The sequence below is a fragment of the Acyrthosiphon pisum genome, chromosome A1 (genome assembly GCF_005508785.2).
Source record: "Acyrthosiphon pisum isolate AL4f chromosome A1, pea_aphid_22Mar2018_4r6ur, whole genome shotgun sequence".
NCBI classification, from domain to species: Eukaryota; Metazoa; Arthropoda; class Insecta; order Hemiptera; family Aphididae; genus Acyrthosiphon; species Acyrthosiphon pisum.
The window spans coordinates 19,889,069-19,901,861 of NC_042494.1; the positions used below are offsets into that span (position 1 = coordinate 19,889,069).

Sequence of the window (12,793 nt, forward strand, 5' to 3'; positions counted from 1 at the left end):
ATACATTAATTGTTATTATCTGATTCTAAATTATGGTGTTTTAGATTCTGAACGAAGTGATGAATGTATTGATTTTACAATGATGTGTGTTTTTTTTTTTTTTTTTTTTGTGTCTGACGACAACTTTTGGAGCAGTAAAAATGCTTCGATTTTCAAAAGTTGTACCTTTTCTGAAAGGAAAGTGAATCTAGTTGGTACTTTGGGGGGTCAATAGTGAAAATTTCCCAATACTTTTCAAAAGCGGCAGGAAAAACCTTAAAAAAATAACGGAAAAACGCGAATTTTTACGCAAAACCAATTTTTGACAAAAACGAAAACTTAATTTTACTGTAACTCAAAAAATAATTATTGTAAGCACTTGAAATTTGCAACAGATGTTTATATTAGCGTTGTCTATACAGGGTTAAATTTTCAAAGTGTTTCGACTTTTTTTGAGCTATTTATAGACAAATGAAATTTTCAATTTTTCTAAGTATTTTTTTTTAAAATAACGATAAAAAATTTTTGGTTGGATAGAAAACTTTGAAAATTTAATACAAGGTTTCTTATAAGTTGTTCTCACAGTGATAAAAAAAAATCCAAAATCGTAAAATTTTTTTCTTTTATAACTAAGCTTTTAAAATTTGGTACAAGGTTCTCCATAAGTTTTTCTTTAAATATCTGTAAAAAAAACTCAACCGGACTAAGACAAAAAATTTTTAGGAGTGTTTGAAATTTAAATTTTTACAAAACCGCATTAAATAACGGTTTAGCCTCAAACGATTTTTGATATTTGTTATTATTCAAAAAGTATGAGTCGTAGACACTTGAAAATTTTACCAGTTGTTTAAATTGACATTTTCTTTATATAGTTTTATTTTCAAAATATTTCACTAATTTTTAATCTATTTATAGGCAATTGAAATAATCGATTTTTTTTGATTTTTTTTTTATAAATGTTGATAAAAAAAAATTAGCTGGGACAAAATACTTGAAAATTTAATAGAAGGGTCCACATATGTTGTTCTAACTCCCATTCAAAAATTATAAAAATACATAGGCACAATTTTTTTTTATAAGCATTTAAAGTTCAAATTTTGACTAAATACGTAAAAATTACGGCAATGTTCAAATAATCTTAAACAGAAATTCATAAAAGTTTTTCTTTTTAATTCTAAGATTTGGAAATTTAATACAAGGCTCCTTACATATTTTTACAATAGCAGTTGCAAAATAAAAGGAATACATTGTCACAATTTTTATTTATAAGCATTTAAAGTTCAAATTTTGACAACATATTATGTAAAAATCACGAAAATTCGTAAATTATTTTATGCTAGAAATTCATAAAAAATTTTCCTTTTATATCTAAGATTTCAAAATTTAATACAAGGCTCATAATATATTTTTACAATAGCAATTGAAAAATAAAAGAAATATATAGTCACGATTTTTTTGTTATAAGCATTTAAAGTTCAAATTTTGACTAAATACGTAAAAATTACGGCAATGTTCAAATTATCTTAGACAGAAATTCATAAAAGTTTTTCTTTTTAATTCTAAGATTTGGAAATTTAATACAAGGCTCCTAACATATTTTTACAATAGCAGTTGCAAAATAAAAGGAATACATTGTCACAATTTTTATTTATAAGCATTTAAAGTTCAAATTTATACGAAATATGTCAAAATTGCGAAAATTTGCAAGTAATTTAGTGGTTGAAAAATCGTAAAAATTTTTTCTTTTTTAACTAAGTTTTTAAAATTTGGTACAAGGTTCTCCATAAGTTTTTCTTTAAAAATAATATATCCTAGACTGACAAATCATCTCCGTTCAGAATCGTTTTTCGTATACAATGATATAATATCATTGGATTCAAATTTAATTCCATCCATTACAGTAACCCACTTGTAACCTACTGTACAGCAGAGCGACATCCACGACTTACCCGCCTTTTTTTTTTTTAGATGTTATTATATTGGTCAGAGTTTAAGTACTCTTCATCGTTGGAGGGATACAATGGCTATGTATGAACGAGCATTGCTTCACATATCTTCTGCTATTAATCAAGTCGATGATGATTTAAAGACTCATTTGAGTAACTTGGTGAACACCATTGAGTCTTCCAAATACTGCGCTCATGCTCAAAGTGTTCTCGAACAAGATAATGAGGAAGAATTGGATAGTTTGAAAAATGCTAAACTGCAAAAGGTAGTATTTTTGCATATTTTCATTGTACAACATCAATTTTATTTTAAATGTTAATTTATTTAAGATGCCTTTAACAAAACGTTTGGATGAATATTATGAAGATTCAAGTATATTGGGTAAAGATCCAAATGTCATCAAAGTACCACCTGAAATGGAAGAAATACCGTGCAAGCCATTGTTCTTTGATGTCGCATTAAACTTTGTTAAACTACCAGTGTTTAAGAAACAACAACCAGTTTCTGACCCAGCTAATAAAGAAGGGATTTCCGGGTTTGTGAAAGGTCTGTGGGGTTGGGGTGGAAAAAAATAGTGTACGTTTAATAAACACATTTATATTTTTGAACTTTTACATCCAAAAATTAATATGGATAAAATTCTGTACATTCAAATATTATTTTATCTTTCAACATAGTTTAAATATTAAAAGTTTGTTCAAATAATGACAATATTTTATACATAATTAAATTTATGATTAATTCATTTTTTCTATATTATGTTTAGCTGGTAAAATATAATAATTACTGCTAATGAAAGTAAAGTTGTGTTTTTTATAACACGATGTTTAATATTAAGGAAAACATTGTTAATAGCTAATAACATGATACATAATATTTACAAAATTCATAATAATAGTTTGGTAATGGTATATTTGATATTATAATGTTGATGATATATAATGCACTCACGTATAATATTTTAATATTAGTTTTTAAGCGACAGTAGTTGCAAGAGTTGAATATAATATCCAAAATATGTACACGGATGAAAATCAATAAAATATACAACAAATTTGCAAATCTTTTTTCCTTCTGGTTATTTGTTCGTCTAGCACGTCTGCCCACCGCTTTTATCTCTCCTAGCCGCGTGACTCCTGGCATGCTTCCTCAAGTGATCTTTCCTGTAAAATGCACGGCCACACTCTATGCAAGCGTGCCGTTTCTCACCCGTGTGCACCACCTTGTGCAGGGTCAGCTGCTCCTTGCGCTTGAACGCTTTGCCGCACACCGTACAGGCGTACGGCCTTTCCGAACTGTGACTCTGTCTATGTCTCGTCAAGTGGTCCTTGCGCTTCAACCCTGCACCACAAATGTCGCACACAAACCGCCGTTCCGTTGCATGTGTGCCCAGGTGTTCCTCTAGCAGATGCTTGTCCAAGTATTCGGCCCGGCATTCCGGACACCCGAACATGGTGGTGCCATCTGCGCAGCTCGTTATCCGTATCTGGCCGGGCTTCGGCTTGACCTGAGGCGGCGACGACGTCGTCGTAGTAGGCGGACAGCGGTCAATGGCGGCAGCAGCTGCTGCTGCTGCTGCGGCGACTGCCGTTGCGTTCGTTTGTCTGCCTTGTTTTCTCCTCTTCTTCGGCGGTTTCGTCTCGTCGCGCACGTCCTTGCAGACGGCCTCTCCCGAATACTTGAGAAAGTGGTGCAGGGTGAGCGTGGCCGGCAAATGAGACAGGTAATCGGCCACGGTCGACCCGGGCGCAGCGATGCTCTGCCATGACGGCGGCATGCCGTTAGGCTGTAGCGTCACTTCGCCGTCGTTGGCGTACTGTTGTTGCGACCCACTGCCGTTGAAGTGAACGCCACTGATGCCCGCGAAATCCTGGTCAATTTGCAGCGGGCCGGAAGCGAAGTGGGTACCGATCATGGCGAAGTCCATCTGCTGGAGAATGTCACTAGAACGGAACGTGGAAGTCATTGTCGTAGTCTACACCGGCCTGGAAATATGAAAACGGCGTACGCGTTAATCATCAACGCAGCTTCTCGGTGGACGGGACGACGCACGTCCGAGAGACCGAGACCGCCGCTGCGATTGTCACGAAAATTGAAAAACGCGATACAAGATGGCCGCTTTGATTTCGTATATATAATCAATAAAGTATTAAACGAACGAAAAGAAAAACCGTAAGTACGTACGCCTTTCCATGAGCAACGTTTTGGCGCCTTTTCAAAAAACTACCCTTCCGGACCTCATTATCAACTACCGCTATGCTGATTGCCCGCACGACCTACGCACCGCAGGGGCGCCATTTCAGTTTTTTTTTTAAGGTGTGCAAACAATTAAAGAGGCCAATTTTTTCCCACCTCCAGGCCAATCGTTAAAAAAACGTTTCTAGTGTTTTCAGTTTTTCATCACAGATTCATTACAGTATCAAAAACATATTTTTATAGTTAACACATTACATTTTATCGTTCATACATTCTGTGTATATACTGTATAGTGTATAGTAAAGATATTTTTAGATAGAATAGATGCATATTATTATTATTATGTATTTTGTCTATCAGTAAGGCAGTAGCCACTTTCCACTTACACATATTTGTGTGTGCCAGTGGATAAAGTGATACCGATATCAATTTATCAATTATCAAATTAAAGAACACAATATTATAATATTATTTATGATTATCAGTGAATAGCTGCGGTGCATGCACAATTAAAGATTGACAAACTGAAGGCCATCTGGCCATAGTATTAATTAGGCCTAGGCCAATTGTGGACAACAAAATTACAGGGTGTGCGAGTGTACACCCTGCCCCCCCCCCCCAAATGGCGCCCCTGAGTCGCACCGGACGCACGTACGCTTTCGTCGGTCGTCCACGAAGTTACAAACCACCAACAATGGAGGCGCGAACTGTTAATTGTTAGTATAAATTACGAGCACCGCATTCTATTAATTAATTTAAATTACGACCACTTCGTACACTCGTCCATAGCTAGTCGTGGTGGCGCCAATGTGTTGGACTGCAGGTGAGCCTGAGCCCAACCTTAGATGTCTCAGCCACAACCCTATGATTGGTAGTGGCGCATTTAGATTTTGGGGTGTAAGCGGGGGGTAAATTACCCCGAAATGGCATTTTTCGGTGAGCAATTTTGCACTGCAATACAGCATTTTTCGGAGACATTCGATTTTAGCGGGCGATGTGTCTTCAAAAATATATTATTACCAGGGCCCCGCGATCTATGGGGCCCCTAGCTCCTGCCAGATCACCAACCGATTTGGAAAAATTTGCAAAAATCTATTACGAAGATGTTAATGAGGCAGAGTTGGAAATGGAATGTCTGCATTTAAAAGGATACCGGGTCACCTGGAATATGTTTATAATGAAAATTAAGAAACTGATAATAAATTGGGAATATATCATCTTTAGAATAAAAAAAAATTGAAGTCACATTGCCAAATGTAGTAATTGCATTGAGCATGATGGTAACTAATTGCAGTGGAAAACGCTCTTTATCCAAATTGAAACGAATTAAAAATGAATTAAGAAGAACAATGCTACAAGAAAGATTGAACAGTTTCTCGTTAATGTCAATAAAATGTGATATAGTCAAAAACATTGACTTCAAATAAGTAATTTACGATTTTACCAATCTTAAATCTATAAAGGTATTTCTTCAATAAAAATAGAATGTTCAACATTTCCTGGTTACTTTACAATTACTTTTACATTTGTATTATACTACCTATATTGGCTATATTTAATGTGAAATGAAAAAAATAATAATAATTTACAGTTAAATTAATGTAGACTAGAGGTTCCCAAAAGTGGGTCGCGCTATATTTTTAAAAAATACATACTTTTCGTTGATGTTGAAAGTTCAAATTCAGTTTTATCTTCAATCATTATCTGCGAGAGTGACGATTACGAGTTTATAGTGACCAAGTTTTAAAACGACGCAACCAGATAAATAGTTATTGAAAAGATAACGGTTTATCTGAAACAAATTAATAGGCACCTGAATGATCCTCTGATCTAGACTTTTTCTTATTTACCACCTTCCTATTTACATGTTTTAATAAAATAATGTTCTGTCCCAGTTGTAGGGGCTCCATTATACCACTGCCCAGGGCTTCAAAAAAGTTGAAGCCGGCCCAGGAACCAGCTAGTTGTACGATTTTAGCGGTTTTTAGCTAATTCAGGACAGACATAGGAAAGAAAAAAATATGTTTAAGATCTGAAAAGATGCATTACATATATATTATTAATTAATTTAAAATGTATTCATATCCGATGGTAATTTCAAAGGCACTTAATAGAAAATAAATCGACGCAATCAGAATAAGATACCAGAGGGTCGTATATCAAACATGGTAGTTTGTACAGGAGAGCGTTTTTAATATTTAATAGCTATTACCATTGATTATAATTTATAAATAATAATAATAATAATAACAGTATTAATTAGTATATAATAATAATAGTATTTATAATCAATGCTATTACTAACAGCCAGGCTGTCAGACAACAGTAATTTTGAAAGTTATCTTTATAGCCACGTATAAGTATAACAAAATAATATTGCATTCGAACATTTCTTGTAAGTTTGATGATGCGTACTTTTTAAAAACTTAAACTTGCCAGAAATAGTATTTATTTATAAAAACAATAAATATTTTTAGGTATGGCAATGGCATTATTGCATTGCTTATTTTATAATTTATTAACTAACTATTTATATTACCATACTTTTCTAATAATAAATAATTACCTACTAATGACAATATTAATATTATTATTATTATTGTATTTCATAGATTATATTATTAGATTCTGAGCGGAGCGATGCAAAATACATTGATTTTACAATATTATGTGTTGATTTTTTTTTTGTGTCCATATACACGATTAATAGTTGAAATAGTGCTTCAACTTTCAATTTCAGTATCTTTTCTAGTGGGAAAGTGAATCTAGTTGGTAATTTAAATAGTACCTATCCCAGTAGTTTTCAAAAGCGATAAAGAAAACAAAAGAAAATTAAAGATAGACGGACATTTTTTCAAAATTTATCTTGATTGTTTGGTGTAGGTAACTTAAAAAAAAAATAACCGTATATACCTACGTGATATTTTTTTAAATTATAAATTATTATCTTTGGACGGTTTAGTCATTTTCTATAAAAATGAAAAAATTGATTTTAACCATGATTGCAATACGGCCACATTTAATTATGAGGCCCTTATCGATGTATTTTTCAAGAAATATTAATTTTTAATAATATGTTCACTGTTTTAAAAATAGATAAAAAAATAAATTAATACATTTCACAATTTACTTTAATCATTTCGTTATTCGTAGCTACTGAGAGTACTTACAAGTTACGATACTTTTTTTTTCCGGTTTAATCGAGAGCCGGTGAAGGAACTGTTGCTCACATTGCTTCTCCTCCGGTCCCCATCTTTCATTGCACATCAAAACAAAGTAATTAGTTGTACAATAACTACGCCCTTAGGCGCGCTCCCACGACCTGACAGCCCTTCCTTAGCGATTGTTAGTATAGTATGCGGCAGCCAGGGAATGTTACTCGGGGAGCTAACATTCCGGAGAAATAAGAGCTGGTGATGTCTGTCTTCGCAGCCCGGCACTCAGCCTGCCGGCCTTAAGGTCTCGTACTGGCCCGTCTTCCCGGGTGGAAGCCCGCCGGGCTTATGTCTCGTGCTTCGCTCCGGTGCTTCGCGCCCGCCGGTCTGAAGTCTAGTTCGGTCATCAGCTGCTTAGTCGTCACTGTTCCAGCGCCTGACGAGCTCTCTCTTCTTCCTCCTTGAGGCTCATTATGGACTCGACCATCTTGTAGCACAGATGGAGCCTTTCGTCGGTCTCGGGTAGGAGGGTAACCCTCTCCCCGGAGTCCGCGGGGAGGACGTCGAAGTCCGGCCCGCACAGTATTTCGGGGAGGTCAGCGGCGGACGGCTGGTGGCAGAGCCGAGATTCTAGTTTCGCGCGGTGCCCGGTCCAGTATTCGCAGTGTATGCTCTGCTGTGTCGGAGTTCCCTGCACAGTAGTTGAACGCGGCGCTGGGGGCATTGTCCATCCTCGCCAGGTACTGCTGAAAGCAGCCGTGGTTCGTCAGCGCCTGGGTCATGTGGTACGATGAGGGCACCCCCACCACCGTTCTCTCCATCCACCTCTTGACATTAGGTATCGCGCGGCGAGTCCACTCGCCTTTCCTGCTGCTTTCCCACCTCGTCTGCCAGAGCGTGGGGGTCGCCCGTCTCTCCTCGCGCTTAATGGCCGCTTTCGATGGGCGGACTGCCCCGGGGTCCAGGGCTGCGGTTTACCCGTCTCTGATCCTCGTCCTTTCTAGTGCCACTAAGTCCGCCGGTGGCATGCGGGGATGCCTCATTGGAGACGGTTCGGTAGGCCCGTATCACCCTCAAGGCGGCTGCCCTCTGGGGCCGGATCAGATTCGCCACGGTTCTTGCGATTTTGGACACTTGGGTGGCCCACACTGGAGTCGCATACAACAACTGGTTCTCGACCACCGAGGAGAGGAGCCTCCGCTTCCACTGACACGGGCCCCTTACGTTCGGCATTATATCCTCGCCGGGACACTGCCGAGCGGGAGGCCCTCTCAGCCACGGTCTTGATGTGGGGCGCGAAAGTCAGCCTCTGGTGCAATCTGACGCCCAGCCAATATGACACCGAGTCAAGTTACTTTACCTGCATGATACTATTACCATTATATCACATGACACAATATGTGTTGTAAGTTTTTTTTATGGGTGGAAAATATTGCCACTGTAAGAAAAATGGTGGGGGAAAAGGTATTGAGTGAGATCCTTATAATTGATGTTCTCTATGAGCTACAAACAGCTGCATTCCTTGAAAAAAAGAATTGTGGATAAACATTTAACATTGGAGACATATACCTTGTAACAATGAAGTGTTTCAAGTTATCAGTGCCGAAGCTTGATATATTATACTGATGGATGTGCACAAATATATTATGTGGTCCATTACTTATATGTATCAACATCTATGACAAGCCCTTACAAAATACCGCTACTGAGTACTGACTACTGCAGTAGACGGAATTTCTATACATTACACAGATATGTGAGTAGTGAGCGGTAAATTTGGCGGCATCCCCGATCCACATACCATTTATTTTCTTTCAAGCCGACCCTTTATACAAAAATAAATGCTTAAAACTTAAACCGTCACAATGTCATATCCCATGCACTCGCAGCACCCGCGGTATAATTGTGGCACCATTGCACCAATATATATATACCTAGTTTTCTCAATATAGATACAACAATATTTTTTGCTGTTGGTGATTCACGTCACCGTCGTGAGTTCCTTAATTTATTGATGTACTCTACAAGTCACCAAACAACAGCAGTAGGTAGCCAGTATTCCTAGAAGAAGAAAAATTATAATATTTATGAAAAGAATATATTATAGGTGAACACGGAGCAAGAAAGATGAGAGTATGAGACACTTAATGTTTAACTCGTTGTAGTAGATCTGTTGAATTTTTCAGGAAAATTCTTAATTTATGAACCTACCATTTATTGACTATAAGTCAATGTTCATTAATTTTAAAATTATTCACTTTAAAATATTATTGAAATCAAAAAAATAATGTAAAAAGAAGGGAATTTGTCCCATCTAACCCACGATATACCCCATAAGATGAGACATATATAAATTCCTAATAGATATATTTTCTCAAATATATCAACATAGGAACTTATTTATGAGAATTTTACAAAAAAAACACATAAATATTGAGCAAACATATTTTATTTTATAGCCAGGTTTTGTTAATGCTTTAACGAAATCCCACATCCACATGACTAGTCTCGTTATTCCCTAGATAGACTAATAACTAATTAGTAATTAGGTACCTATGTTCAATTGAACATTTGAACCTAAACTATTACATTTAATTACTTAATCAGTATTTAATAATAATTATTACCGTGTATACACACAAAATATTGTTAAGGACTTAAGTCCGTTTATATTTAAAATAAAATAAAATAAAAAATACATAGGTAATACTTAACTTCAGAAATATGTGAATATATTATTAGAATAGTATTCGTTAAGAATTAATGAATTATTCTTGCCTTAAAAGTTAAAATAGCGAAGAACTTTTATAAATCAAAGGAGTTTTGAGATTAAAATAAAAAACCTTGATATTATGTGCCATACACGATATAAAATAAACCTTAATTATTTATTTAAGATATATCTTAAATTATGATTAAATGGAGGAAAAACGCTGTCCCATCTTACCTCTAAAACTCATCTTGCACCATGTTCCCCTATACCTATATATTATATATGTCATATATGTATAGACATTAATTATTCTAATTTTTAAATTGTTTTCTAATAATGCTTAAATAATTTTGGGAACTTAAGTCTATAAATATTAAAAATATTTATATCAATCAATCTACACCAATATTGTATCTTTTGTAAAAAAAATATAAACAATAAAATCCCAATGATCATGATAGGTACCTAGGGTTAAATAAAAAAAAATGATTTTTTTAGAATAACAGAAAATTTAAATTTGTAGGTATGTACAAATCGTATATTATATTTTTTTTATATAAAATAGTCTATAGAATATTTACAAACTTAAGAAACAACATTAATCGACTTGGTATCGTTACCTAGTGATTTCTTTGGTTTTCATGCATACGCCTAGGCCGCTACGTACGTGCAGTGCTCGAAGTGGATGGGGGATACGAAGGGATGGCATCCCTCTACTTTTTTGTTAGATGAAGAATAGAAGAATGTTATGATGATATCAGGAAAATAGAAAATCTGTATTGTAAGGCATCCCTCCACTTATCTTGAGCCATTTCGACCACTGCGTATACGTGAGCACTGAGCATATCAACAATTGTCTGGTCTCTGGTGTCTGTATTATTTGACGCACCAAAGGGCTGTCGGAATAAAACCTGTTGCTACCCTACCAGACAGTAAACTGTTAATATACACCATCTACGCATAGTGATTTGAAAATTAATATTACTTATAGGGCGGTCTTAATTGACCATTTTCAAATTTGAAAAACTCAAATTTATTTTTTTTTTTATTTTTTATTTTGTGCAATAGGTCATGTAACGTAAACCAATACGTAAAATATTTAAACATATATTTTTCATTTTTGAAGATTTATTGTTATTTCCAATATTTTTTTCAATTTTAAGGACTGAATAAAAGTTACTCAACATAACATTATTTCCAATACAAAAATATAAACATTGTTTGCGGTAACTTGCGTTTTCAATGTATAAGAACAACATTCTTAACATATTACCATAGTTTCATAGGTTTATCAAAATATTAATAGAGCGATAAAGCAAATGCGCGGCCGTATAACTTTGACTTGGCGTTTATTTCATTAATTTATTTAAATACACCAAATACCGATGCGAACTGTCAAGTAGGTACAGTTAAAGATATTTATATATTATAATAATATTATTGTTTTTTACAAGTTCAGTGTTTAATTTCTAAAACAATTATATTGTAAAAAAACTTTGAAGTTTTAAGTTTTGAACATGGATAACATGGTTATGGTTCTTGTAAAATTTTAAAAATCTTTAACTATTTAATCTTAAAAAAAATATATAGGTATATATATAGGTAATATATACCTAGGTTTATAAATATTTTCGTATTGGTTTATGTTACAAGACCTATTGCATAAAATAAAAATCAAATATAAAATAAAAAAGGTGGGCAAGTGGCTGTCCCTCTGCTTCACAGTAGGTTACAAGAGAGTCACTGTAACGGATGGTGTTAAATTTGAATTTAAAGATATATCATTGTATAAGAAAAATAATTCTGAGCGAAGACGGTCTGATAGCCCATGATATTATTTAATATTTTTAATATAGTAATTTATATAAACTTAACATATTTTGGATATTTACGTAAAATCTTGTTTTACATTTTCAATCCTTAGCTGTAAAAATTGGAACTACAAAATAATTATTAAATTTTATATTTGATACATTCGTCAAAAATCAAACTTTAAATGCTTATAAAAAATTTTTATTAAATTTCAATAACAAGCTCGACAATATTAATGTACAGCATAGTGGTACCCACAGCACTCGTCTACCTATTTTTTAGATTCTGAGTGGAACGATGAATGTATTGATTTTACAATGTGTTTTTTTATTTTTTTATTTTTGTGTGTCATCACGGTTTGGGGCAGTTAAACTGCTTCGATTTTCTTCAACAGTATCTTGTTTGATGGGAAAGTGAATCTAGTTGGTGCATTCGGGAGGTAAAAATTTGAAATTTTCAATAGTTTTCAAAAGCGCCGTGAAAAACAAAAGAAAAATTATGGAAAAACGTGAATTTTTACGCAAAATTTAATTTCGAGAAAATTGATTTTGGTTTTTGGTTTAATTTTAAAACAAATGACCCTAGATACATGACATTTTCGCATTTCGCTGGTTGTTTATATTTCCAATTTCTATACATGATAAAATTTTCAAAATATTTTGATATGTTTTAAACTATAATTTAGGGACATATTTATTTTCCAATTTTTTTAGTTTTTTTTTCTATGAATGTCAATAAAACTTTATTTGTTGAGTAAAAATACTTGAAAATTTAATACAAGGCTCCTACTATATTGTTTCAAAGGCGAATGAAAAAAATTTAAAATCCATTGTAAAAATTTTTTTTTATAACCATCTAAAGTTCAAATATTGACAAAATACGTAAAAATGACGAAAATTTGCAAATTATTTTTAGTTAGAAATTCATGAAAAATTTTCTTTTTAAATCCAAGATTTGAAAATGTAATACAAGATTCCTCATGAGTTTGTCT

At 34.0% G+C, this 12,793-nt stretch overlaps 2 protein-coding genes across 2 annotated transcripts; one reads left to right on the top strand and one right to left on the bottom strand.

Annotated features, from left to right (window-relative positions):
* Positions 1 to 1,920: 1,920 nt before the first annotated feature.
* LOC100572192 (signal recognition particle subunit SRP68-like) lies at positions 1,921 to 2,993 on the top strand. Its single transcript, XM_003247583.4, has 2 exons — positions 1,921 to 2,191; positions 2,256 to 2,993. The coding sequence occupies exons 1-2, from the start codon at positions 2,000 to 2,002 to the stop codon at positions 2,499 to 2,501; spliced, it is 438 nt and encodes a 145-aa protein (XP_003247631.1). The 5' UTR covers positions 1,921 to 1,999; the 3' UTR covers positions 2,502 to 2,993.
* On the bottom strand, positions 2,652 to 4,135 carry LOC103310618 (myeloid zinc finger 1). The gene has a single exon (XM_008189419.3). The coding sequence runs from the start codon at positions 3,890 to 3,892 to the stop codon at positions 3,017 to 3,019; it is 876 nt and encodes a 291-aa protein (XP_008187641.1). The 5' UTR covers positions 3,893 to 4,135; the 3' UTR covers positions 2,652 to 3,016.
* Positions 4,136 to 12,793: the final 8,658 nt, after the last annotated feature.

What these genes read in the sequence shown, in the direction of transcription:
- LOC100572192 (XM_003247583.4), top strand. Translation starts at nt 2,000, where the DNA reads ATGGCTATGTATGAACGAGCATTGCTTCACATATCTTCTGCTATTAAT. An exon ending in AAAATGCTAAACTGCAAAAG is followed by an intron (nt 2,192 to 2,255) that starts GTAGTATTTTTG and finishes AATTTATTTAAG; the next exon opens with ATGCCTTTAACAAAACGTTT.
- LOC103310618 (XM_008189419.3), bottom strand. Translation starts at nt 3,892, where the DNA reads ATGACTTCCACGTTCCGTTCTAGTGACATTCTCCAGCAGATGGACTTC.